Raw genomic sequence first — 26142 nt, forward strand, 5'->3', positions numbered from 1 at the left:
TCTTTGATGTATTTCAGATCTACCTCATTAGCACACCCGGAGGCTGGCCTCATCCTCCAACTGAAGGAAACGAATACAGTTGGCCCACACCAACACCTAATTAAGCGGCTGTATCATTGTGAAACTGTACAAATCTTCCTCCAAAATTCTCTTCATCAAAACGTGAGAACCAATGGTCCCAGCCTTGCACCCCAACCTCTGAGTGGAAATTCGCAGCAACTGATACTGTCACGGGGATATAACGACAACTCACATTTAGGGAGCACCTTTAAGGGGCTCGATGTAACACCCCTTTCATAGAAGGCTTTGTCAAACAAAATTTGTCATCAAGATATCAGGGACATGTGACCAAAAACTTGGCCAGAAAGCCAGGTTTTATGGAGGGTCTTAAAGGATGGCAGATTTACTGTTGTAATTCCTGCAACCTACAAATTCACTATCACATAATCCAAACTGATGATGTTAATACTGTTTCACCTCTGATAAAATTCTCTGTGGAGAGAAAAACATGGTTAATAATTCATGTCTGATATCACCTTTTCTTTCCAGAGTCATATTGGACTCAACATTAACTCTGCATCTGTGTCTCTCTGAGTTTCTCCAGCATTTTCAGATCAGATCTCCATCAAACACAGTATTCTGCTTTTGCATGAAGATTTGTTTATTCCATTCCCTGTCTTTTTTTTACTGTCGATGGAGAACAAATGTTAAACAAATCAGACAGGAACAGGAATCTAGGAATCACATTTCATTGGGTAGCTGCCAAACTTGAGAGGAAGGTTTAAATCAGCCGGGATTTGCAGTCGTGCCTGCTGTCTAGTGAAACGTGGAAAGTGCATGTGTGGATGTTGTGAATGGGCAAGGCTAGGCTCCCAAGAGTGAACAAACAGTAAAGACAGGCTTCATGTATCAAGAATTGCCGTACTATACAAACTTGAATCAGAACTAAAACACATGCAGTATTGAGGGAAACAAAGCTATAAAAATAAATTATTTTCCTTTAAATATATTAGTTTCATGATGCAACATTCTGCAAATGCATTTGGTGTAAAACACAAGTGATTAAGAGAAGATTCTGCAGAATTATTTAATAATGAAATATGAACAACAAAGCCTACACAGTAACCAGGGTAGTGTGATGTCCCAATAGCTTCACCATTGTCAAATCTGCTGTAAATGATAATCCTAAATGTTTTAAAAGACAAACAATAATTGTCTTGATACTCTTCATTTAGGCATGATTATAAACACTTTAAATTTTATTCTTAATTTTAAAAAAAAGGAACATTACAGAAGTTATTTTTTAAACCTTTTGCTTAATTTCATTGTATAAAAATAACTGAGATTTTAATATATACAAATTACTTTATCATAACATCCATTCATAAAGTCTTGCAATAGCCGTCATTTATTAATTTCATTTGCTTTTTCACCTAAACTGAAGTGCTGTGGAGGGATTTGTACATTAAAAGGAAATACAAACATGCTTTGTTAAGCAAATATTACTGTATCGATAACAAACTCACATGAACTGCCTCTGCCCACTACATTCCAAAATGGATGTAAACCTGGCTAGTTACATTTTGAATATTCAGTTGCTAATATTTGCCTGGCAGAAATTCAAGGCACAGGGTAATATTGCAGCTCTCAGGCGGCAACATTAGAGGTGTGGACTGTTTGATGGCTCTTGTTCTTCAATATATTTACATCAATTGAAAAGGCTTTGACAGGTTGGTGTATGGGGCTCATTTGTAACAAACTGCACAAAATCTAGTCATGTTGCAATGGCATCTACCTCAAGACAGAAGATGATTAGATGCGTGACACATTAATGTTGATCTTTTTGCTGTAAATGTGGAATTCATAACAGAAATACATTTTAAAAGTAAGAATGTACACCTTGAGAATAAATTGCCCAATCTCTGCCTCCACTATAGGAGTGGTACATTTGGCCTCAGTTCCACAGATGCATTGACACAAGCACTGAACTAGTATTCACTAAATTTTCCAAAGATTATTTGGAACCTTTATCCTGGGGAGCCTAAGAGTTGTTAGCATCTATAACATTCAGCCGTTGTGATGCAGTGGGATCTATATGAGACGACTTTCATCTTCCACCAGCTCCTCTGAACCTTCACTGGCCCATCCAATTCTGCTGTGACTTGTCTAATTTGCGCTGTAGATATCTCGCCCGAGCATCAGATATAGATTTCTCATCGTTCCTCTTTTCCAGTTTCTTTTGGGCTGCTTCTAGGGTTTGCTCTAGAGGGAGAGTGTGTGGAAAGTTAGGCATTGCCAGTTAAATCCTCAAAGCAGTAGAGTCATAGCACCACGCAGAAAAATGTTCTTTGGTCCATTGTGTCTGCACCAGTCAAAAACAACCACCTGACTATTCCAATCCCATTTCCCAGCATTTGGTCCATAGCCTTGTATAACTCAGCATTGTAAATGTACATCTAAATATTTCTTCTTAAACATTATGAGGGTTTTTGTCTCTATGCCCTTAAAGGCAGTCAATTTCAGATTCCAACTGCCCTCTGAGAGTCGTTGAGTTATATGGCACAGAAATAGGCCCTTCAGCCCACCATGTCTATGCCAACCAGCAAATACCAAATTACCTGTATTTGGTCCAGACCCTACTTCTCCAGGGTATTTTAAGTGCTTATCCAGATGCTTGTGAAATGTTGCAGGCATACCTGCTTCCACCACCCTCTCAGGCGGTGCACTGTATAATTTAACACCTGCACATTTCCTCAGATCTTCTCTAAACTACTTAAACCTCCCTTTAAACTGATGCTACTGATTTTAGACACATCTGCCATAGGGAAAAGATTCTCACCATCAACCCTGTCTATGCCAGTCATAATTTTGGATACCTCAATCAGATTCCCCCTCAGCCTCCCCTGTTCCATGGAAAACAAACCCAGCTTATCCAATCTCTCTTGATAATGGAGACATTATCAAGAGGGGCATCTCCTCTACACATTCTCCAGTGCAATCACATCCTCCCGATTGTGCACATAGCATTCCATCTGTGGCGTAACCAATGTTTTATAAGGTTGTAACAAGACCTCGTTGCTCCCATATCGTACACCTCGGCTAATGAAGACATCATCCCACATGCTTTCGTCACCACCCTGTCTATCAGTGTTGACACCTCAGGGATCTATGGACCTTTACACCAAGGTCCCTTTGTTCCTTACTACTTCCCAGAGCCCTACCATTCATTGTGTATATCTTTGCTTTACGAGACTTACTAAAATGCATCACCTTGCACTTATCGGGATTAAATTTCATCTGCCATTGCTCTGCCCAATTTACCAGCTGACCAATATCAGACTGTGGCCCAAGATCATCTTCTTCACTACCAACATCGCCAATTTTCATGTCATCTGCAAATTTACTAATTATACCATCAATGTTATATCCAAGTTGTTAAAGTACAAAGGTCCCAGCAATGATCCCTGTGGTACACTGCTGGTCACAGGCTTCCAAAGACAAAAACAACCCTCCATCATCATCCTCTGCCTCCTATTTGCAAACCAATTTTGGATCTAGTTTGTCAACTTGCTTTAGATCCCATGAACCCTTACGTTTTGGACCAGCCATCCATGTGGGATCTTGTCAAAAGGCCTTAGAAAAGCCCACGTAAACATCAACTGCATTCCATCATTGATATATTTAGTCACCTTTCCAAAAACTCCATTAAATTAATTAAAAAGGATTTCCCACTAATAAATTCATGCAGACTATCCCTGATTAATCCCAGCCTTTCCAAAGGTTGATTAATCCTGTTCCTCAGAATTTTTCCAATAATTTTCCTACCACTGACATCAGCCTTACTGCTCTGTAACTAACTTACCTAACCCTGTTGCCCTTTTGAACAAAGGAACCATATTTGCTATCCTCCAGTCATCTGGCACTTCACCCATGACCAGCGATGTATTAAGTATTTCTGCCAGTGCCTCAGTAATCTCCACCCACAGCAGCCAGGAATATCGCTCATTTGGCCCTGTCGAATTTTGCACCTTAATGCCTGCTTAAGAATTTAATGCCTCATCCTTAATAATCTTAACATGTTCTGGAACCTCACCATCCCAACAAAAATCACCTACAACAATGTCTTTCTCCTTTATAAATACAGATGAGAAATATTCATCTAAGACCTCACCCACATCCTCTAGCTCAATGTACAGAATGCCCCTTTGGTCTCTAATACGTCCCACATTTTTCATGGTAATCCTGTTATATTTAACATACTTATAAAATGCCTTGGGATTTTCCTTAATCCTATCTGTCAAAGATATTTTGTGGCCCCTCTTTGCCTTCCTAATTTCTTGTTTTAAGCATCCCCTACACACTCTATAGTTTCAAATATTCTGTACCTAGCATATGCTTCCTTCTTTTTGTTTATTAACCTCTCAATATCTCTTGACATCTAAAGGTTCCCTGGACATGCTGCCCTTATCTTCACTCTTAGGGGAACAACTGGCCCTGAATTCTTACTATACTTCTTTTAAATGACAGGGGTCAAGAGTGTGGCGCTGGAAAAGCACAGCAGGTCAGGCAGCACCTCAGCAGCAGGTGAATCGATGTTTTGGGCATTAGCACTTCATCGGGAATGAGGCTTGTGGGCTGGAGGGCTGAGAGATAAAAGGATTGAGATGGGGGAAGGTAGCTGAGATTGCGATAGGTAGGTGAAGATGGGGAGGAGATGATAGATAGGAGAGGAGGGTGGAGCAGACAGGTGGGAAGGACAATGGATAGGTCAAGAGGGCAGTGCCGAGTTGAAAGGATGGGACTGGAATAAGGTGGAGGGAAGTGAAATGGGGAAGCTGGTGAAATCCACATTAATCCTGTGTGGTTGCGGGGTCCCAAGACGGAAGATGAGGTATTATTCCTCCAGGCGTCGGATGGTTAGGGTTTGGCAATGGAGACAGCCCAGGACCTGCATGTCCTTGGCGCAGTGGGAATGGGAGGGGGAGTTAAAATGTTCAGCCTTGGGGTGGTGGGGTTGGTTGGTGTGGGGTTCCCAGAGATGCTCACTGAAACGATCTACAAGTCGGCGTCCTGTCTCCCTGATGTAAAGGAGACCTCATTGGGTGCGACGGATACAGTAGATGACATTTGTGGAAGTACAGGTAAATTTCTGTTGGATGTGGAAGGATCTTTTGGGGCCTTGGATGGAGGTGAGGAGGGAGGCGCAAACGTTTGCACTTCCTGCAGTGGCAGAGGAAGGTGCCAGGAGTTGGGTGTGGGTTGGTGTGGGGCGTGGATCTGACAAGGGAGTTGTGGAGGGAATGGTATCTCTGAAATGCTGATAGGGATGGAGGGAAATATATCCCTAGTGATGGGGTTTCTTTGTGGTTGTGGAAGTGGCAGAGGATGATGAATTGTATATGGATGCTGGTGGAGTGTAAAGTGAAGAGGGGGAGGGAGGTTCAGTCCTTGGGACTTTGGGAGAGGTGGAGTTCAGAGGTGGACATGCGGGAGGTGGAGGAGATGCGCTGGAGGACATCATTAACCACATGGGGGGGAAAACTGCGGTCTGAGATGTTTTGTGGTGGAATTGGTCATCCTGGGAACAGATGCGGCGGAGGCGGAGGAATTGTGAATAAGTGATGGCGTTTTTATAGGAGGCAGGGTGGGAGGAGGTGTAGTCCAGGTACTGTGGGAGTCGGTGAGTTTGTAGTAGATGTGGTTAGTCGGTCACCGGAGATGGAGAGGTCCAGGAAGGGGAGGGAGGTGTCTGAGATGGTCCAGGTGAATTTGAGGTTGGGGTGAAAGGTGTTAGTGAAATTGATGAACTGTTCAACCTCCTCATGGAAAACAAGGTAGTGCTGATACAGTCATCATTGTAGTGGAGGAGGTGGTTGGGGATGGTGCCGGTGTAGCTGAGGAAGAAGGACTGTTCCATGTACCGAAGAGGCACGCATAGCTGGGGCCCATGCAGGTGCCCATGGCTACCCCTTTGGTTTGGAAGAAGTTGGAGGATTGGAAGGACAAGTTGTTGAGTGTGAAAACCAGTTCAGCCAGGTGGACGAGGGTGTCAGTGGAAGGGTACCGGTCGGAACGGCATGAGCTGTTTAAATGACCCCCATTTTTGAAACATAGACTTGCCTTCAAGTAGCTGCTTCCAGTCTATGTTTGCCAGATCCTGTCAAATGACATTGAAATTGGCCTTCTCCCAATTTAGTGCAGAATTTATGTGTCTATCTTTATCTCTTACCTTAATGACTTTGAAACTTAAGAGTTATGGTCACTATTCTCAAAATACACAGCCAATGAAACTTCAACCACTTGACTAGTTTCATTCCCTTAGATGAGTTCTAGCACTCCCCTGCCTCTAGTAGAGCTGTCTATACACTGGCACAAAAAGCTTTCCTGGATGCACCTTAAATTTTTCACCCCAATCTTTTCACATTGATCCCAGTTAATGTTAGCAAAGTTGAAATCCCTTACAACTATAACACTTTCTCCCGCACCTTTCTGTGGTTTGCTTATATATCTGCTCTTCTGACTATTGCAGCACAGTCCCAGTAAAGCAATCGCCCCTGTTTTTGGTTCAAAGCTGTACCCAAGTATCCACATTTGAATAGCCTTCTCGGACATCCTCCCTTATTGCTGCAGTGATGTTTTCCTTTATCAATAAAGCAATGCCTCGACATCTCTTACACTACCCCATATTCTGTCTGAAATGTGTATACCTTGAAATGTTGAGCTGTCAGTCCTACCCTTCCTTCAACAATGTCTCAGTGAATGTGACAATACCATTTTTCCTCACATTCCCTATAAACTTCTTAAACCTATGCCCCCCAGTCATTGATTTTTCCAACAAGGGGAAAAGTTTCTTCCTGTCTCCTCTGTCTATGCTCCTCATAATTCTATACATCTCAATCATATCGCCCCTCAGTGTCCTTCCTATCAAGGAAAACAACCGCAGTCTGTCCAATCTCTTTTCAGACCCAAAACTTTCCAGCCCAGGGAACATCCCAATGAAACTCCTCTGCACCCTCTTTAGTGCAAACACATTCCCATTATAATGTGAATTCCAGAACTGGACACACCAGCTGTGGCCTAGCCAATGTTTGATACAATCTCTGCTCTTCACCTCTATGCCTCGGCTAATAAAATCAGATATGCTCTATGCCTTCTTAAGCACTTTATTCACCTGCCCTGATATCTTCAGGGACCAGTGGACATGCACACCAAGGGCCCTGTGACCTTCAGTGCTTCCCAGGGACTTACTGGTCATCATGTATTCATTTGCCTTATTTGTCTTGCCCACCTCACACCTATCCAGATCAAATTCCACGCCATTAATTTCAGTAGTGCTCAGCATTCTTGGTCAGTTTAACCCTTGGTCCAGACTTTTCAAAACTAAACACACATTAAGCTTCCATGAGAAATGAGCAATAAACCTGGTGCAATGCTGAACTGCAGAGGAGGGGAGCGCTCAAGTTTGCATTCTGCTGTGTGTGGCATTAGCTGCTACCAGAAGAGCCAGTATTTGAGGTGTTACATTTAAGGATTGACCTGAGTATCTCTGGCCAAGGAAGGGCAGTGGGATAGAACTGTAATACATCCATTATTCCTATTCTCAATTGCTACTGATGTTTCTACCAGGAATTGCATGGATCTACATGCAGGCATGTGTTCAAATAGCTGTATAATAGGAGCAAGTGAAGACATTTCTGAAGAAAGGCTTATGCCTGAAACATTGATTCTCCTGCTCCTCAGATGCTGCCTGACCTGCTATACTTTTCCAGTGCCACACTTTTCAACTCTAGTATAATGTTACCTATTAGTCTATGACAAGCAGTACAAGTGCAAAGCATTAAAGGGCAAAAGGTTTACATGAAACTATTTACTTTTCAGCTCATGTTGTAAAGAGTGGAATGTTACAACAATCAGTGTTGGGCCCTCAAATAGTTCCAACCATAGCCACGACAATGGATGAAGGGGACAAATGTACATTTGTCAAATTTGTTGAGGATATATAATATGCAGGAAAGTAAATCATGAAGCGGACGTAAGGTGAGTGGACAAAAAAAAGTTTGGCAGATGGGGTACTAAGTGGGAAAACGTGAGCCTGTCCACTTTGGTAGAACCTAAAGAAGAGTAATACTAGACTCAAAATGTTCACTCCTTTCCTTTCTCTATAGATGCTGCCATACCTACTAGGTTTCCCCAGCATTCTCTGTGATCATTTCAGATTTCCAGCATTTTCAATATTTTACTTTTATTCACTGTTGTGTGTAGTAATTTGGCACTTTACACCAAGCAGTTACATATCCAAAGATATTTTAATTCAGATTTCAGCTATATGGAATCAATATTTGACACAAGATTTTGAATGGCGCACTATGATTTATTCAGAACTGTGGTAACAGGATGGATTTAACCAACTAACACAAGCTGAGAAGGTGGCTGGACTGAGCCAGGGTAGGCTTGGAACGCGATTCCTGCTTCAGATCACCAGCACGCCAGGACAGAAAGCAATCAGGCTGAGGTGAACAACAGCCAACATTCCCAAATCCATGGCTTTCATCCATGAGGAGGTTGATGGATGATGGAGCAAGGGAACACCATTGCTTCCGCATCATTCTTCCAGCTCAGCATTTCCTTCACCAATGCTGGGTCAACCCTCACTGACAGCACCTTCACCGCACAGGCTGCAGTAGTTCAAGAAGTCTGTTCACTGTTACCATCTCAGGGATGAGCAATGAATGCGGGAGAGATGGAATTTATAAGAGAGAAGCTCTCTGATTATGCTCAAGCACAAAAGAACAGACAACGGAGTAATTTACCAGACAGCAACTGAGGCTTAAGAAATCACATCCCAGGATAGGTCACTGTACTGGGAAAAGGAGGGCGAAGGGGAGGTGGTTGGAGTGGAAGGAGGAGCTCACCTGCTTGTTTTTTGGTCTTGTTTAATGCCTCTCTTGGTTGGGTGGTGCTCACTGCCATCTCATTCTTTGCCATGCTGCTCAGCTGGTACACATCAACCTCATGTAACTTGGGCAGCAGATCCTTCACCCACTCATAACGGACTGGACACAGTGTTCGCACATAAATCTTTGATGTGGCCATAACATCATGAAAGATGATCCAATCGAGCTGGCTTTCTTGATCAAACAGCTAGAAACAAGTTTGATAAAGCTACAGTAATGAGATCTTTTATTTTTTAAATTCCGTTTCAAAATTTACCCACCATACAACATTTTCAACTCGATGAAAAATCTACGCCCTGTCCTCGACCTGGATCTAGACTCCTCACTATCTGTCACCTCTTTTAGCCCAATGAAACATTGTGCCCCTCTAATTCTGGCCCCAAATTATTTTCCCCCACCAGCAATGCATCTAGCTGTCTAGTTCCTAAGGTTTTCAATTTCTGCAGTAAATTGTTGCCCCCTTTGATGTTCCTTGAAACCCATCTCAATGACCAAGTGTTTGGTCACCAAAGAAACATCTCAATTGCTTTTGCTTAATTTTGCTCACGAGACACCTTGGGACCATTTTTTGACATGGAAGGCACTATATAAATGCAAATTTAGCTCAGATCATAGAACACACACTGGGTACGTGCACAGACATGTATCATAAAATTACACAATCATGGAAGGAAGCCATTCAGCCTGTCATGTTCATGTGGCTTTCTGTTAGTTACTCGGCTAGTCCTATGCCCCTCCCTTTTCCTGTATCCTTACACTTTGTTTTCCACTTCAGATAATGATCAAATCCTCTTTTGAAAGCTGTGACTGAATTTGCTTCCTCTACTCTCAGGCAGGGCATTCCAGATCTTAACAACTCCTTGTGTAAGTACTTTTCCTCAGGCAGTCACTACTTTTTTTTAAACTAATTACCTTAAATTAGTGTCATCTGGTTACTGACCCTTTTACCAAGGAACAGTTTCGCCCCTGTCTACAAGCCACTATACAATCACAATGTGCTACATGGACTATGGTCTTACTGTCATGGTCTCATGACTTTGAATACTTCAACCAGTTATCTTCCTAACATTCTCTTTGGGAGGACAGCCCAGTTTCTCTCATCTATCCATGGAACTGAAGTCCCTCACCCCTTGAACCATTCTTCAAATTCTTGATAAATTCACAATAAACTCAATTATTATAATACATACAATAGAGGACGGATGAATGTGGACAACTGATCCGTGTCCATCCATGGTGTGAAAGGTTTTACCAACAGACCTGCAAGGACATATATCTAATGTTAGTCTTTTATACTTTGTCAGGTTATATATACACCAAATCCTCAGTATCCACAGGGGATAGGGGCAAAAACTTTCCAGGATAACAGAAAATATAGATACTGCTACAAAGTAAATCCATCACAAAGAATTGCATAAGCAGGTAGGACGAGTCAATGGGGAAAAATCAGGTGAGGCTTACATCACAACTACCTGGTTCCATGATTAAAAGGAATCAGTGTATTCTCCAGGAAATCTATGCCAGTCCTTTAAAAGCAAAATTCCTCTGAAGCTGGAAACCTGAAATAAAACAAAGTACTGGAGAAACTCAGCAGGTGTGGCAGCATCTGTGGAGACAGAAACAGAGTTAACGTTTTGGGTTTGGTATGACTCTCCTGCAGAACTCCTGAAGTCACATGGGGCACAAAATGTTAACTCTGTTTCTCTCTCTTCACAGATGCTTCCAGAGCTGCTAAGGTTCTCCAGCAGGTTCTGTTCTGATTTGTCCCAGGGTGTTTGCCAGTTTGTACAATAACTAACTTTTGTAAGAAGGTAATTTCCTTAACTCCTTTCTTGTGTGGGGTTTGTATCAGTTATAGAATAAATACAAACTCCTAACTGGGATCCAGGGAATACTTAACAAGGAGGGAAATGGGGCCGAGGAGAAAGTGAGGACTGCAGATGCTGGAGTACAAGAGTTGAAAAATGTGGTGCTGGAAAAACACAGCAGGCCAGGCAGCATCCGAGGAGCAGGAGAATTGACGTTTCAGGCATAAGCCCTTCTTCGGGAAATGGGGCCTGTCAAGGAAAAGATGGGAATCTTGGAAGGGGGTTAGAGATGACCATTCTGGCCTTGTCAGTGATGCTCACACACACTGAATAAATCAAAAACAGCTCAAGTCCACAGCTAATTTCAATTTAACATGAGCCAGAGTCAATCAGGATTTCCTAATGCCGTCAATGAGAATCATTCCTAATAGACAGGAGATTTTTCTACAAGTCAATGTGGTTCTGCTGACAGTATGATCCTCTACTGCGCTATCGAGGAGACAGTGCATTCAGTCCTGGACTTTCACTTCTGAACTCCAGGTTCAGATTCACCCGAGAGCAGAGAAATTAAAAGCAGCCCAGATCTGCTGGCCGAAAGGATTCTGTGTGAAATGAGTTGGGCAGTCTCTGACAAGAGGAAAGGCACAGAGCCAGACAACAAATCAACCCAAAGCTTGACACAGAATTGGTACCACAGCTGTAGAGTCACAGTGACAGAACTAAGGGAAAATTTTATCCATTTGAATTGGTATCAGCATTGTCGACCTCCCACCTGCCCAAGTGAAGAGATAGGGAGTAAGGAGGAGGAAATTTGAAATTGGCAACCAATTTCACTGCTGAATGCAGATTACAAAATCCTATCTAAGGTCATCACCAACCAAGTCAGGTTCACTGTGGGATTGGTGATTCACCCCAACCAAATCCGTGCTGTACCAGGCAGGACAAGCTCAGACAGCCTCACGGTCCTCAGAGATACAGTCGCCTATATGCAGGACAAGGGGTGGATATCTGCCTCAACAGCCTAGACCAGGAGGTCTTTGAGATGATATTGCACATCTACTTGAGGGACATGCTCTTCAAAACGGGCTTTGGGAAGGGAGTTTGCAATTGGATTTCTACTGTCATTGGCAGTGAGGTCTCAATTAATGGATGGGAATCAGAAAGCTTCCCAATCAGATTTGGAGTCAGGCAGAGCTGCCCACTCTCTCCTGCTTTGTTTGTGTCTTGCACACAGCCTTTTACTGAATCTATTAGGATGGATGTTAACCTGAGAGGGGTGACTATTCCAGACAGTGGAGGCCTGCTCAAAGCCTCCCTGCACTTGGATGACATCATCACTTTCTATTCAGATCTGCTGTCAGTGCAGAAACTCATGAGGAATTGCACAAGTTTGACCTGCCTTCAGGCACCAGGTAAATTGAGGCTAGAGCGAGGCCATGTTCTTTGGGAATTGGACTGACCGATCCCTTATCCCATTGTCGTAAGGACATATTACCTGAAGGTGCTGGGAATATGATTTGGAGGGGCCGGGACATGTGGAAAACCTTAGGAGGAATGTGTCGTGAAGGTAAGGCAGAAACCAGGCAGATGTGAGCACTGGTCCCTCTCCATTGTGGGGAAAAAAGTCTGGTCATCAGGTATGAGGCACTCTCTCTGTAGTATGTGTCACAGGTCTGGCCCATCCCCAGGGCATGCACTCCTGGAGTGAATGGGTCTGAAGGGACACATGTACAAAGCCTTAGATGGGAGCAGGGCGGAGCAGAAAGTTGTAGGCTGCACTCAACATTACCTTTATCCTGATGGCCACCTTTGAGCGCAGCTGCGTCAAGCTGTGCATAAACCCTCGGTACACAAACACTAAGTGTCACTACACACTGAGTTTTACCTGTATTATGAAGGATAGGTCCGAACCCATTGTCACAGAATGTTCCAAGTAGTTGGGCCGTTCTGTATCACTTGTCCCTTGTGGAAAAATTTGAGAAAGCGAAACACCTTTGACCACAACTCCATCAGAAAGTGATCAGCACACAAGGTCATCGAGACCTGCTGGGAAAGAAGAGGGTGGATCCTGTCGGGTGGTTCCCTGAGCATACTGTCAAAGTCATTTGCCTCATCGCCAGAGCACCAATACATCGTTTGGCTGGTGGTGACAAGGGCAATACCTGTGAGATCCTTCATGTACACTGTCTGCGCCACCACAACCTGCCCTCGAAGCGGCTTTGGGGATGAGGGGTTAGACACTGTCACACATCTCCTTCTGGAATATTCCTTTATAAAGGACATCTGGAGGAAGATGCAAGGTTTGTTTCGAAGTTCATCCTAAGCAGGATTCTGTGCTCTACTACACTGTTCCCCAGGACGCACAGCGAGATAAACATCAACTGCACCTAGAGGACCATCAATTTGGTGAAAGACGTTCTTTGGTCCGTCCAAAATTTGTTGGTCTTTTCTGAACAAGGAATTAACCTCAATCGAGTATTGCAGACTGGCATATACCAAGGTCCAGGACTACATGCTGAGGGATGCACTAAATCCTGGGGCAGCCATTGCCAAGGAGTGGTGGGGAAAGACCGCTATCTAAGGTCTTTCTGCTAAAGTACAACAGGGGTCCGTTCAGGTAATGGACTCTCCTGGTGCCTCAGATACATGTAAATAGTACCTTGATTAATTAAGTAATGCCTTTGGGTTTATTGTAACTATCATGACAGTAAAACTCCAATGTTTGTGCTTTTCCCTCTGTCCATAAAGACCACTCAGATCAGAACTGCTTTAGCAACTGTGTGTACACAAAGTTTTTTTAATGAATGAAGTACATTTTTGCAATACAAAGAAGTGAAGAGATAGCACCAACGTCTCTCATCTTGATGAAAGAAAAATTAAAGAATGAAAATAAACCTGGTTCCGTGAGGGAAGCAGGAGATGGGAATCTCTGGCCATGCTAAGGAAGTACCTGCTTACCTTCTGGCCACGTTGCAGAAATACCCAGCACACAAACATCTTCTCAGCAGCTCAGACCTGGAGCCATTGAAGGTCTCTGAGGGAAAGTCCTTCTTCTGCAGGTAATAACAAAGATTATGGACATTTGATTAAAAGTTAAACAGCTGGTGGCGCCAGTGTGAGAGAGAGATCGCACAAACAAACGAGTGAGCGCGACAGAAAATGAAGAGGAAAGTATTTTCTTCACCTGCGGCATTTAAAAATAGTCTTAAAACTGAAATTCAATGAAGAGACACTCCAGCACTCCTACCTGTTTCAGTTTATCGAGTATTTCTCGTAGCTGTGTCTCCACATTAAATGCAGTCTTCATCGCTCGCCAGTGGATCCAATGTTCACGGCACCAGGAAGCCGGTGAATCACTGAGAATGAACATCACATGTGAGCATGCACAGGAACAGGGTACTGCAGCAGACTAACAACAGCTGAGAATAAACAGTTCCCAAAAAGTCCTTGGACTGAGGGGTGGAACTTGCACAGCGTTGTCCCAGATTTCATCCAAATCCTTTCCCGATGGTGCCATCCACACTTTGCCAAAGGGGTCACTCTTCTGGTCCAGTGAATTCTGATGGATTTTTGACCACAGGAGGCATCACAGCCTTGCCATGATCCTGTCACTCAGGATCCGTACAAGTCCCAGCAGTGATTAGCAAATGGAAGCTCTTATCCGATCTTCCCCACTCCAACAAGGAGCACAGAGAAGAATCGAGATGGTCCTGTTGAGACCAGTTATCCAAGTGCAGACGAGTTACTTCACGGCCTCTAAAGGCTAGCACCACATCAGCTGGTGGATGCATTTGGTAAACTACTGCAATGCTGCATAGTGTGTCACACTTTCAGAGACTCAACTTCTCTGTTGACACAGGCTGACACTCCCAGTACAGCACCAAGAGACTGCTGTTCTTTGGATGAGATAAATTAACCTATCAATTAGGAGCAACAAGAAATCGTAAGGTCAAGGCTGCTCTAATCATGGCCTCAACTCCACATTCCCACCGACCCTCTTGATCAATCTATCTCAGCCTTAAAAATGTTCAACGATGCTACCTCTATTACTCTCTGGGGAAGAGAGTTCCAAAGGCTCATGATTCTCAGAAAAAGAGAACTCCTTTTCATCACCATATTAAACTTTGCCCTTCTTAAATAATAAAAATACAGGTTCCCAACATTTCTACGTTAACTACACTTCAAAATATTTTAATTGCCTGTAAAGTGCTTTGAGACTTCCCAAGGTCCCAACAGGTACCAGAGAAAAGCAGGTTGTACCTTTTTAATTGCCTTTGAGAAGTCCCTTACCGACAACAATATAAAGGCAGCTAAGTTCAGGGATTCCCCACCTCTCCTGTCTACACAAGCCCAGGCATTCTGTACTCTTCTGTCCCAGTCCTGCTAAAGCCAAGTCAACCCTCCCAACAAATTCAACCTGCCATACAACCCTACTCCATACTTACCTCCCTCTGCACTTCTCGAATACGTTGAGTAAGGTAACAAAGTCATTGCTGCCCCCAGCCTCCAGGGCCAGTTCCCGGTGCCTCAGCTCAGCTTCCTGCTGTTTCTCTGGCTTCCCTGTAGGAAGAATACACAGGATCTCAGCTCACTGCCCTCCTTACCAGCCAGCTATACACACCCCATGCTTTCCTTGTTTCTTTTCCATGACAGAAAGAACAGTTGGCAATTCAGTCCATCGAGCCTGCTCCTTTGTTCAATAAGATTGTGACAGGTCTGGTTGCAGCCTTAACTTCACCTTCCTGTCTGCCCCCCCATCTTCCCCCATAACCCTTGTCTCTATCGTCAATCATTAATCTGTCCAATTGACCCTTGAATATTCAACAAACCAGATTCTACTGCTCTGTGGGGAAGAGAGTTCCAAAGACTAATGACCCGAGAGAAGAAATTTCTCCTAATTTCTTCCAGTTGAGGGTGAAGTTGGAGGTAGACAGTGAGGAGGGGGTAAGAGATAGTTGCCATGGCTGATCCTATATAACTTTAACACAGGCTTATCTAGCAGTGGCCTTTGGGCAGCAATCAAAGAGTTCCATTCCTGGCTGGTCCAGTTTTTCTCCTCAGTAGAACAAATCGTTGAGGAGGACCGTAGTAACATTGTAGCGACCTGTCGGTGTTCACTCAATATCTGTAGTATGTTATTCTTGGGGTATGGTGCACACAGCTATATTTGGAACTTTTATACAAGTGTCACTTATATGATTTACTCTCAGTTGTGTGTTCTTGCATTAACTTGCTACAATAGCAAGTCACCAGTATTGGATGGGCTCTCACCACTAGTCAGAAGGTCATGGGTTCTGGAAAGGTGGTGCTGGAAGAGCACAGCAGTTCAGGCAGCAACCAAGGAGCTTCGAAATCGACGTTTCGGGCAAAAGCCCTTCATCAGGAATAAAGGCAGTGATTCTGTTCGCCGAGCTGGAAGTTTTTGTTGCAAACGTTTCGTCCCCTGGCTAGGCGACATCATCAGTGCTTGGGAGCCTCCTGCGAAGCGCTTCTTTGATGTTTCCTCCGGTGTTTATAGTGGTCTGTCCCTGCCGCTTCCGGTTGTCAGTTTCAGCTGTCCGCTGTAGTGGTTGGTATATTGGGTCCAGGTCGATGTGTTTGTTGATGGAGTTTGTGGATGAATGCCATGCCTCTAGGAATTCCCTGGCTGTTCTCTGTCTGGCTTGCCCTACGATAGTAGTGTTGTCCCAGTCGAATTAAATGCCTAAAACTAGGGGGCATGCATTCAAGGTGAGAGGGGGAAAGCTCAAAGGAGATAGAATCATAAAATCCTTAACAGTGTGCAAACAGGCCATTTGGCCCAACAAGTCCAATCTGACCCTCCAAAGAGTAACCCACCCAGACCCTATTATTCTACATTTACCTCAGACTAATGCACCTAACTTACACATCCCTGAACACAATGGGCAATTTAGTACGGCTAATTGCCCTAACCTGCACATCTTTGGATTGTAGGAGGAAACCAGAGCACCCAGAGGAAAGTCACGCAGACACGGGGAGAATGTGCAAACTCCAGTCAGACAGTCACCCGAGGCTGGAATCAAACCCAGATCCTTGGTGCTGTGAGGCAGCAGTGCTAACCACTGAGCCAGAGAGTGGTAGGAGTCTGGAATGCACTGTTAGAGGTGGTGGTGGAGGCAGATAGGGCATTTAAGAAACTTTTACATCGGCACATGAATATGCAAGGAATGGAGGGATATGGACCAAGGGCAGGCAGAGGGAATTAGTTTTTTGGTTGATTGGTGCAGGTGTCTCGGAGGTGTTCCCTGAAGCGCTCTGCTAGAAGGGATACAATAATATTAGTGGATGTGCAAGTAAAACTTTGATGGATGTGGAAGGCTCCTTTAGGGCCTTGGATAGAGGTGAGGGAGGAGGTGTGGGCGCAGGTTTTACAGTTCCTGCGGTGGCAGGGGAAAGTGCCAGGATGGTAGGGGGGGCGTGGACCTGACCAGGTAGTCACGGAGGGAATGGTCTTTGTGGAAGTTGGAAAGGGGTGGGGAGGGAAGTATATCCCTGGTGGTGGGGTCTGCTTGGAGGTGGCGGAAATGTCAGCAGATGATTTGGTTTATGCGAAGGTTGGTAGGGTGGAAGGTGAGCACCAGGGGCGTTCTGTCCTTGTTACGGTTGGAGGGGTGGGGTCTGAGTGCGGAGGTGCTGGATGTAGACGAGATGCGTTGGAGGGCATCTTTAACCACATGGGAGGGGAAATTGCGTTCTCTAAAGAAGAAGGCCATCTGGTGTGTTCTGTGGTGGAACTGGTCCTCCTAGGAGCCGATCCGGCGGAGGCAGAGGAATTGGGAATACGGGATGGCATTTTTGCAAGAGGTAGGTTGGGAAGAGATGTAATCCAGGTAGCTGTGGGAGTCGGTGGGTTTGTGTCAAGTCGGTCGTCATTAATGGAGAAAGAAGGTCATGGGTTCAGACCTCATTACAGAAATTTGAACCAATAACCTAGGCTACTGCCCACATTCATTCTGTGTCTTGGGTGACTTAGAAGAATTTAATTCAAAGTAGGTGGTTTTCCTGATTCTGTTACAGGATCTTCAAAAAAGGCTTCTTTGCAAAGAATACACTGAGACTTGGATGCAGTGGTGGAACTGGATTAACATTTGCCCTCGGAGCTTACAACTCCACTCAACAATTCCCCATCCCACTTCATGCTGACTGGCACTTCTTTATATAGATATCTACCTATTTGTTAATCAACTTGTTCAGAGATGTTACAACACACCTCAGAACCAGGTAGCACATGCCTCCAGGCTTACAAGCATGGACACTACCACTGTAATATAACAGCTCTGGACATCTAAATATAATTAACTAACAATCAACATTCGTTCGCCTTATTGTCTTCAACAGGTAGATATTTAGATTCCATTAACAGAAGCTATTTGATGCAAATACTTTCCTCCAGCAACCAAAATCAAAACCAATATGCATTCACACAGCATCTTTTTTGGGGTATTTATTGGCCAATAATATGCATTCAAACAATCTCCTAGAACATCAGCCTCAGGTTTTGGATCACTAGTCCAGTGACATTACCAATAACTCCATGCCATCCCTCTTTAATATGACAAAATGTCCATGAGTTGGCCAGCCATTTCATTGCTGTAAAATCCTACAGAGTACACAGTGGCTGCCACTTTTCTCCACGTAACAGTGCCTGCAGCTCAATTTTTGGGGGTGACATGATAATTTGCCAATTCTTACTCAAGAGGTCATTCCTCAGCCCCATTTTTACCTGGTCGAATGAAAACGCTTTCCACTGACAGCATGGCAGCCACTGGAAGCAAAAGATATTCGCAGCCTATGGCCGCGGCTTTTATCAGTGCCCGGGTCAGAGACGGCCGGAGAGGAAACTCAACCATCAGCCGCCCAAGTTTGGTCACACAGCCTGTCCTGAGAAAAGGAGAAACAGAAATAAGCAATGATTAGCAAAGACTCTGCAAGTGCTGACCACTGCCTTGTCTCTCAGGTGAATGTTAAAGATACACTTCGCGAAAGCGTAGGGGTGTTCTCTGCAGTACCCGGGCCAAAACATATCTCTCAATTAACCAAAACTGATTAGCTGTCCAGTAAGAAGAGGGGGTGTTTTCTTGTTAATGCACTGCACTAGTCACATCCAGAGGCTCGGTTCAACAGGTGCTGGGGCCATTTGAATACAAATAACAAAATTTGCAATTGACGGGTAGTGTCAGCAAAAGTGACTATGCAACTATCAGCAATTGTCTTTGTGAATCTACCTGTTTCACTAATGTACTTCAGGGAAGGAAATCTGCCAGCCCTACCCAGTCTGGCCAACATGTGATTGCAAAGTCACTGCAATAATAGTTGCTCTTAATTGCCCTTCAAAGTGGCCCAACAAATCACTCAGCTCAAAGGTAATAAGCGGTGGGTAAAAAATGCCAGTCTTGCCAGCACTGCCCACATCCCATTAAAGACTAAGGAAAAGAAATCTAATTGCTGTTTGCTGTGTGAAACAAAAAGCCACCATCTTTGCGACATTCCATCAGCACTTTGAGATGTCCTAAGGATGCGAAAGATGTTACATAAATGTATGTCTTTGTCTTTTATTGGATATCAGGGGTCTGTTCAGGCAGAGTTAAATGCCACTCTTTAATGAGCTCAGGATTATTAAGATGGGAGCAGAGGGGTCCTCAATAGGTGAATCATTGTGTTACTCATTAATATGGACCTCCATGTGCCTCAGGTGAGCCAGCTGTCTTCTGTGATGGGGAAGCAGCTTATGTTTGCTTCAAAGTCCAGAGGGTGGTGGATGATTTAACTATCAATTGGAATTCTTTAAATAAAATCAGAACAAGCCAGAAGTATGCAAATGGTTATTTAGCAATTTTATGAGAATCATAGAATCTCAACAGTCTGGAAGCAGGCAATTTGGCCCATCAAGTCCACACCACCCCTCCAAACAGCATCCCACCAAGACCCTCACTATCTCTGTAACCTTGCATTTCCCATGGCTAATCCACTTAGCCTGTAATCCCTGGACACTATCAGCAATTTAGCATGGCCAATACACCTAACCTGCACATCTCTGGACTGTGGAAGCAAACTGGAACACCTGGAGGAAATCCATGCAGACACGAGGAGCATGTGCAAATTCCACACAGACAGTCGCCCAAGGCTGAAATTGAACCAGAGTCCCTGACGCTGTGAGACTGCAGTGCTAACCACTGAGCCACCATGCCACCCATTAGACAGTATAAGACAGTTTAACATTGTGTTTGGGCGAGTGTCAGTTGGCAGCACAGTTTATCATTGAGTTTAAGGATTGTGAGATTAATGCTGGGACACAAGCTCATATTCTAGGATCATTTTTTGCAATGTGGGAAGTCAGTGATGAGAGTCACTCACTCACCTGTCAATAGCATCATTCTGGTAGAGGTTCTTCAGTGCCTCCAGGATGTGCCTCTCCTCTGGGCTATCGAGGTAAGGAAACCTAGGGAGGCATTGAACAAAGCAGGAGAAAGTGAGGTCTGCAGATGCTGGAGATCAGAGATGGAAATGTGTTGCTGGAAAAGCGCAGCAGGTCAGGCAGCATCTAGGGAACAGGAGAATCGACGTTTCGGGCATTAGCCCTTCTTCAGGACAAAGCATACTCAGCAGAGTGGAAATCTTTACAGAGGACAATGTGTTGTTTGCCTGGTTGTGAGAGGAACTGGACTGAGTGACTTAGGGCTATGCTGCATCAAGCAGGAAGACCCCCACCCCATTCCATATTGATCTCAATGGAAAGGTTGCTTTAATTAGTCTTTCCTTGTTGTCCTGGAAAGGGGTAAGATTGGAAGATGGAACTCACCAATCGCTCCCTATCTGAGTGAGGATGCTCCATAATAATCCAAACAACGAATGAGCCTTCCTCATGCCAGGATCTATTGTTCTGGTCTCTGGATAATCCTACTAACCAGTGCCATCCTCACTGGGTTAATGCTGAGCATTGCTAGATTTGCCAGTGCGGTTTGAGCTGGTCAAACTCCAACAGGACCCCTTAGCATTCAGCCAGCAGGTGACTCCCTGAATCCTGGTTCTGCCAAATTCCAGACTTGGAGGGGGATGTCTGCACTTCTCGTCAGGGCAACAGAAAGTTTAGCCAAGGGCTCAGGGAGACTCTTAATTTTTTGATTGGCGTTCACACAAACAGAGGCAACCAGTTGATTTTAAATAAAAATCCTGAGTACCCCTCAGAGGCAGGAGAGAGGGAAACTTAGAGATCCTACAACTCAGCACTATCCGGTGATACCTGCTGGAAAGTACATGTGGATGGACACCTGGATTGTACACAACGTGATGCCTTCCATAGTTGATAAACCTGCTGCTGCTTGAGATGTGAAAGGGTTAATTTGTTCTGCTGACATGTAAGATTTGGATGTCCTGGGGGGAGGGTGATATGTTTCTCTGCATTCGTAGGCAGAATGTAAAAATTTATATAGCCATCTCCTGCAATTCAGAATCAATTTAATTACATTGTTTCTGGAAATAATCAAATCACTAAATTGTGTCTTGAGTGGTATGTGACTATGGGGGAGTGGCAGGGGATTGTCTTGTTGGCATTACTGATGGCGATGTAAAAGGGAGGATTGTTCCCTTGCTCAGAGAGCCTCACTTGACATGCTCTGCAAGCATCACGAAGAGTGTTAAGTGATCCCCCAAAAGCTTGTACTTGCTTAATAAACTTTGGCTGTTCACAGGAGTTGGTGTATTGCAGTTGCATCAGGTATGTAAGAATCTCAAGAAAAAGAACCCAAAACTGTTCACTTGAGAAATGTGGAGCCTGGGACATGGTATCTTCAGGAGACTTTTATGGATAAGATATTTTCCTGAGCGCATCAATATCATGTCTTTTGATGAAACCCATCTACAAGTGTCACTGCAGAAAATCACTCAAATGCTTAGGCGATTACAGTGATTAATGTCAATCTGTCCAATTGGCAAAGTCAGAGCTGCCTGGGAGGCATCGAGCAGAAATCAAGAAAATCCCCAATAGAGATGGAAATCAGCTGGAGCCCTGCACTTTGAAACTTTGCTGCATTTGTCATAGTTATGTTGGCATGGAGGGAACTCTCTGTGAGAAAAGTATTCAACAGGAGAGTAGGATTTGGTCCACTGAGATTCAATCCAATGGAATGGAAAGGGATTTGATTAATTCTGACTCTACAGTAATCGCACACCAGCTCCAGATCTCTGCAACAGTTTGTCCATACCTGGTTACCACAAAATCTCTACTGCATACTTTATACACATGGACAGTTATAGAGGCATGCAACATGGAAACAGTTCCTTCAGTTCAACTCATCCATGCTGGCTAAGCTTCCCAAACTAAACAAGTCCCATTTGCTTACATTTGGCCAATATCCCTCTAATCCCTGTCCAAATGTCTTTTAAATGTTGGAACTGTACCTGCATCTACCACTTCCTCTGGCAGTTCATTCCGTACACATACCACTCTGTGTGTAACAAAGTTGCCCCTCAGGTCTCCAAAATCTTTCCTCTCTCACCTTTAAAACTGTACTATCTAGTTTTGTATTCCCCTACACCTTAGGGAAAATACCTTTGCTATTCACCTCATCTATACCCCTCATTAATTTATAAAGGTCTATAAGGTGACCCTCCAATATCATATGCACCAGAGAAAATTGTCCCAGCCTCTCCAACCTTTCCTTATAACTCAAACCCTCTAATCATGATAACATTCTAGTCAATCTTTTCTGCGCCCTTTCCAATTTAATAACATCCTTCCTATAGAAGGGAGACCAAAAGTGGCCTCACCAACGTCCTGTACACCCACAACATTATGTCTCAACTCCAATAATCAATGCTCTGACCAATGACTATGATGCCACTTTCAAGGAACTGTGTACCTGAACCCCTAAGTCACTCTGCTCAACATCACTCCCCAGAGCCCTACCATTAAGTCCTGCCCTGGTTTGTCTTACCAAAATGCCAAACCTCACATTCAGCTAAATTAAACTGCATCTGCCACTCCTTGACCCATTGGCCCAGCTGATCAAGATCCCACTGTACTCTTAGATAACCTTCTTCAATGAGAGGCACTGACTGTGGACAATATCATCTAACTCCGTGGCAGAGTGGGAGCAGGAAGAATGGAAACAGTAGCCAAACTACATTACCCTACAACATTGTTCACACCAAGACACTTCAGGGTAAGGATCACAAATGATAAACTTGTTCTCTGGATCTCCGGGACCATGTGATCAGGCATGCATGTCTCCCAGAATAATTTGCTGTAAATCCTGTAACATTTTCCAGCAGATGTTCTCCCAGCTCTTCCTGCTCGTTGCACAGCTTCACTCCTGTGACAGACAATTGCAAAGGGGTTAAAGCTGTAAACTGGAAAGAACGTTCACCTTAAATAATACAGACACTTCTCCAGTGATATGTTGAAGAATCAAAATAGTCTTTTCAATCAATGAACCAATCACTAATTTTAAATTGTTTTTAGATTTTGCGGACAAAAGAAAAATAGGAAATAGAGGCCATTCAGTCCACTGAGCCTGTTCCATTATTCAAACAGATCAGGGCCGATCGTCCACCTCTATGCCAATTTATCTCCATATCCTTTGACGTCATTTGTCCCCAGGGTGAACAGGGAGGGCTTAGGGATATTAGATTGCAGACATTATACCATATCAGGGATACAGAAAGTTACATGGATACCTTGTTCCAAGAGGAGGTCATGCTCCCTGGATTAGGTAATTCAATTTAGAATTAGATTTATTGTCACGTGTACTCAAGCACAAAGTACAGGAGCACAGTGCAATGTGTACAATGTAGCCACACGTGGCGCCATCTTAGGTACAAATCTTAGGCACCAAAATAGATTAGGTACAGAAATAGAGAAAAGCTACAAGTTGTACATTGTATATCACAGTTCGTGTGTGTGTGTGTGTATGCGTGTTTTCAAGAAAGGCACATATAGCAGGACTGAAGTGGTAGTGGTTAAGGAGTCTTGATCCCTGTAAGCATCCAATAGCTATGAACTTTCTGCAAGCTGTGTGGGCAAGAGTAGGAACTGCAAGGTGAATTAGTGCATTGGTCACAACACCATGCTAACACGGGGCAATTCAAATGGGAGGGAGGAAATAGAAGTGTAGTGTTAGGGGACAATATAATTAGAGGGACAAATACTGTTCTTTGCAGGTGTTTGCACAAGTACTGAAGACTGAAATAAAAACAGAAATTTCTGGAGAAACGCAGGAGGTCTGGCAGCACCTGTGGGAAGAAAGCAGAGTTAACGTTCCAAGTGTAGTGACTCTTCTTCAGGTTCTGCAGCAATTTCTGTTTCAGAACTTCAGCATCAGCAGGTTTTTGTGTTTTTATTTAGTCCCAACGATTGTGTTGACTTCATGGAGTCTGGATTATGATATCCCCTCAGGATTGTGGAGGAACTGGGAGTAGGAGGGGAGGGATCCAGTTGTCATCGTCCATGTTGGTACTAATGACATCAATAAGACTAAAAAGGTTCTGCTGAAATATTTTGAATTCGGAGTTAAAATAGAAAAGCCAAAGTATAATCTTGGAATGACTACCTTTTCCACAAGCAAATAATGCATTAGGCAAATAAATTCAAGGAATTAAATGCATAGCTCGAAGATCGGCCAAGGGAGGAACGGGTTTCAATGAGCACTCGCACCAACACTCAGGTAGAATGGACTGGTCCAGTGGTACAGGCTTCACTTGAACTGTGTTTAGACCAGTGGCCTGTTGAATCCAATAACCAGGGCTGCAGAGAAGGTTTTAAAAAAATTAGTTGAGAAAGAGTATGGGAGGGGGGAAACATAGGCTTACAATGCAACAGGATATCACTCATTGCAGGGCAGCTATTTGAATAATGATGTTTAAAGTGGGACAGGAAGGGACAGGGTAAAAATATAGAAAAATATCAATACTTAGGGTCAAAGGGAGGAGAAAAAATGAAAAAAAGCTGGTGTAGCTAAATGTTTATCATATTTTGAACAAAATAAAACAAATTATCATAACAAGTACAGGCTCATGTGCGTTATCTTGGAGCCATGACATAATCTTTTAGCCAAAACAGAGACATGGTTAAAAGGAAAACAAAGGTGGGAACAAACTATTCAGCTATTTGTGATTTTTCAAAAGGACAAGCTGGAAGGAAAGAGTGGAAGGGTAACATTGTCCCTATGAAATAGACTACATAGAGAGTGAGAAATGAATATGCATCAGAAGATGTGGACCTCATACAAACGGAGCAAGAAATAACAAAATGACTGGTGGGAGCAACGTATAGGACACACTAAAAATAGTGTGTCTGTAGGACAGAGGAAAGATCAGGAGATATTAAGACCAATTAAAAACAACTGTAATGTAATCATAGGTGACTTTAAACTTCATGGGGAGAATCAAATTGGCAGAGCTAGGATTCATAGAGTGTATTCTGGACAGTTTCCTAGAACAATATGTTGTGGATCCAACTAGGGATTAGGCTTTCTTGGATCTGGAAACGTATAATGACACGGGTTTAAAAAATGATCTTACAGTAAAAAATCTCTGGGAAAAGAGACTATAATATGATAGAATTTATAATTCAGCTTGAGGGGGAGGACTCTATGACTCTAAGAGCTGTGTTAAAATTAAATAAGGATAAATCCAAATGAAAGAGGACTGAATGGGCTGGAGTGGACTGGTAAAGGAATTTAGCAGAAAAGATGGTTGGGAAACAACTGTCAGACAGTTAAGAAAATAGTTCATGACTCACAACAAAGATATATCCTAATGAGGAAGGAGGATTCTGGGAAGGGGATAAACAGACCATAGTTAGCCAGGGAAGTTCAGGATAGCATCACATTGAAAGAATTGGCAAGGATTAGTGGCAAACCAGAGGATTGGAAAAGTTTTAAAAACTAGTGGAAGATAGCCAAAACAAAACTAATGATAAAGAAAATAAACTTTAAGTGTAAACAAGCAAGTAATATCAAGATGGACAGCAAGAGTTTCTTTAAATATAGGAGGAGGAGGAGAGAGGTCAAAGTAACCATAGGTATTAATCACAGGAACCAGGAAATAGTAAAGAAGTTGAGTAAATACTTTGCATCAATCTTCATGATAGCAGATATTAATACCATTCCAAAATTATTAAATAATCAAGGAGCAAAGGGGATGGAGGAATTCAATGCAACTGCTACCACTAGAGAATAAGTGTTAGGGATTCCAACAGGTCTAAAGACTGATACGTCCCCTGGATCTGATGGGGTGAACTCCAGAATATTAAAAGGTTGTAGTTACAGAGAAACTAGATGAACTGGTCATAAATCTTCTAATAATCCTTTGATACTGGAAACATCCAGTATGTCAGGCATTTGATAAGGTTCCCCATGGTA

The 26142-nt window shown here is 43.5% G+C and overlaps 1 protein-coding gene across 6 annotated transcripts in view; it reads right to left on the bottom strand.

Moving 5' to 3' along the window:
- Positions 1-1124: 1124 nt before the first annotated feature.
- The window catches only part of dhx40 (DEAH (Asp-Glu-Ala-His) box polypeptide 40), a 40343-nt gene continuing 15325 nt past the window's right edge, over positions 1125-26142 (bottom strand). For 5 of the 6 annotated variants that reach the window (XM_043718140.1, XM_043718138.1, XM_043718139.1 and 2 more), the window contains 9 exons: positions 22912-23094; positions 20142-20222; positions 18507-18664; positions 15208-15322; positions 14010-14118; positions 13721-13815; positions 10145-10214; positions 8913-9141; positions 1125-2262 (listed from right to left, as the gene is read on the bottom strand). In XM_043718140.1, coding sequence (XP_043574075.1) covers positions 2135-2262; positions 8913-9141; positions 10145-10214; positions 13721-13815; positions 14010-14118; positions 15208-15322; positions 18507-18664; positions 20142-20222; positions 22912-23094 — 1168 coding nt within the window. In that variant the 3' untranslated portion in view covers positions 1125-2134. The remainder of the gene's footprint in view (positions 2263-8912; positions 9142-10144; positions 10215-13720; positions 13816-14009; positions 14119-15207; positions 15323-18506; positions 18665-20141; positions 20223-22911; positions 23095-26142) is intronic. The other variant, XM_043718143.1, reaches the window with a different exon arrangement.

Source organism: Chiloscyllium plagiosum, chromosome 28 (genome assembly GCF_004010195.1).
Source record: "Chiloscyllium plagiosum isolate BGI_BamShark_2017 chromosome 28, ASM401019v2, whole genome shotgun sequence".
Taxonomy (NCBI): domain Eukaryota; kingdom Metazoa; phylum Chordata; class Chondrichthyes; order Orectolobiformes; family Hemiscylliidae; genus Chiloscyllium; species Chiloscyllium plagiosum.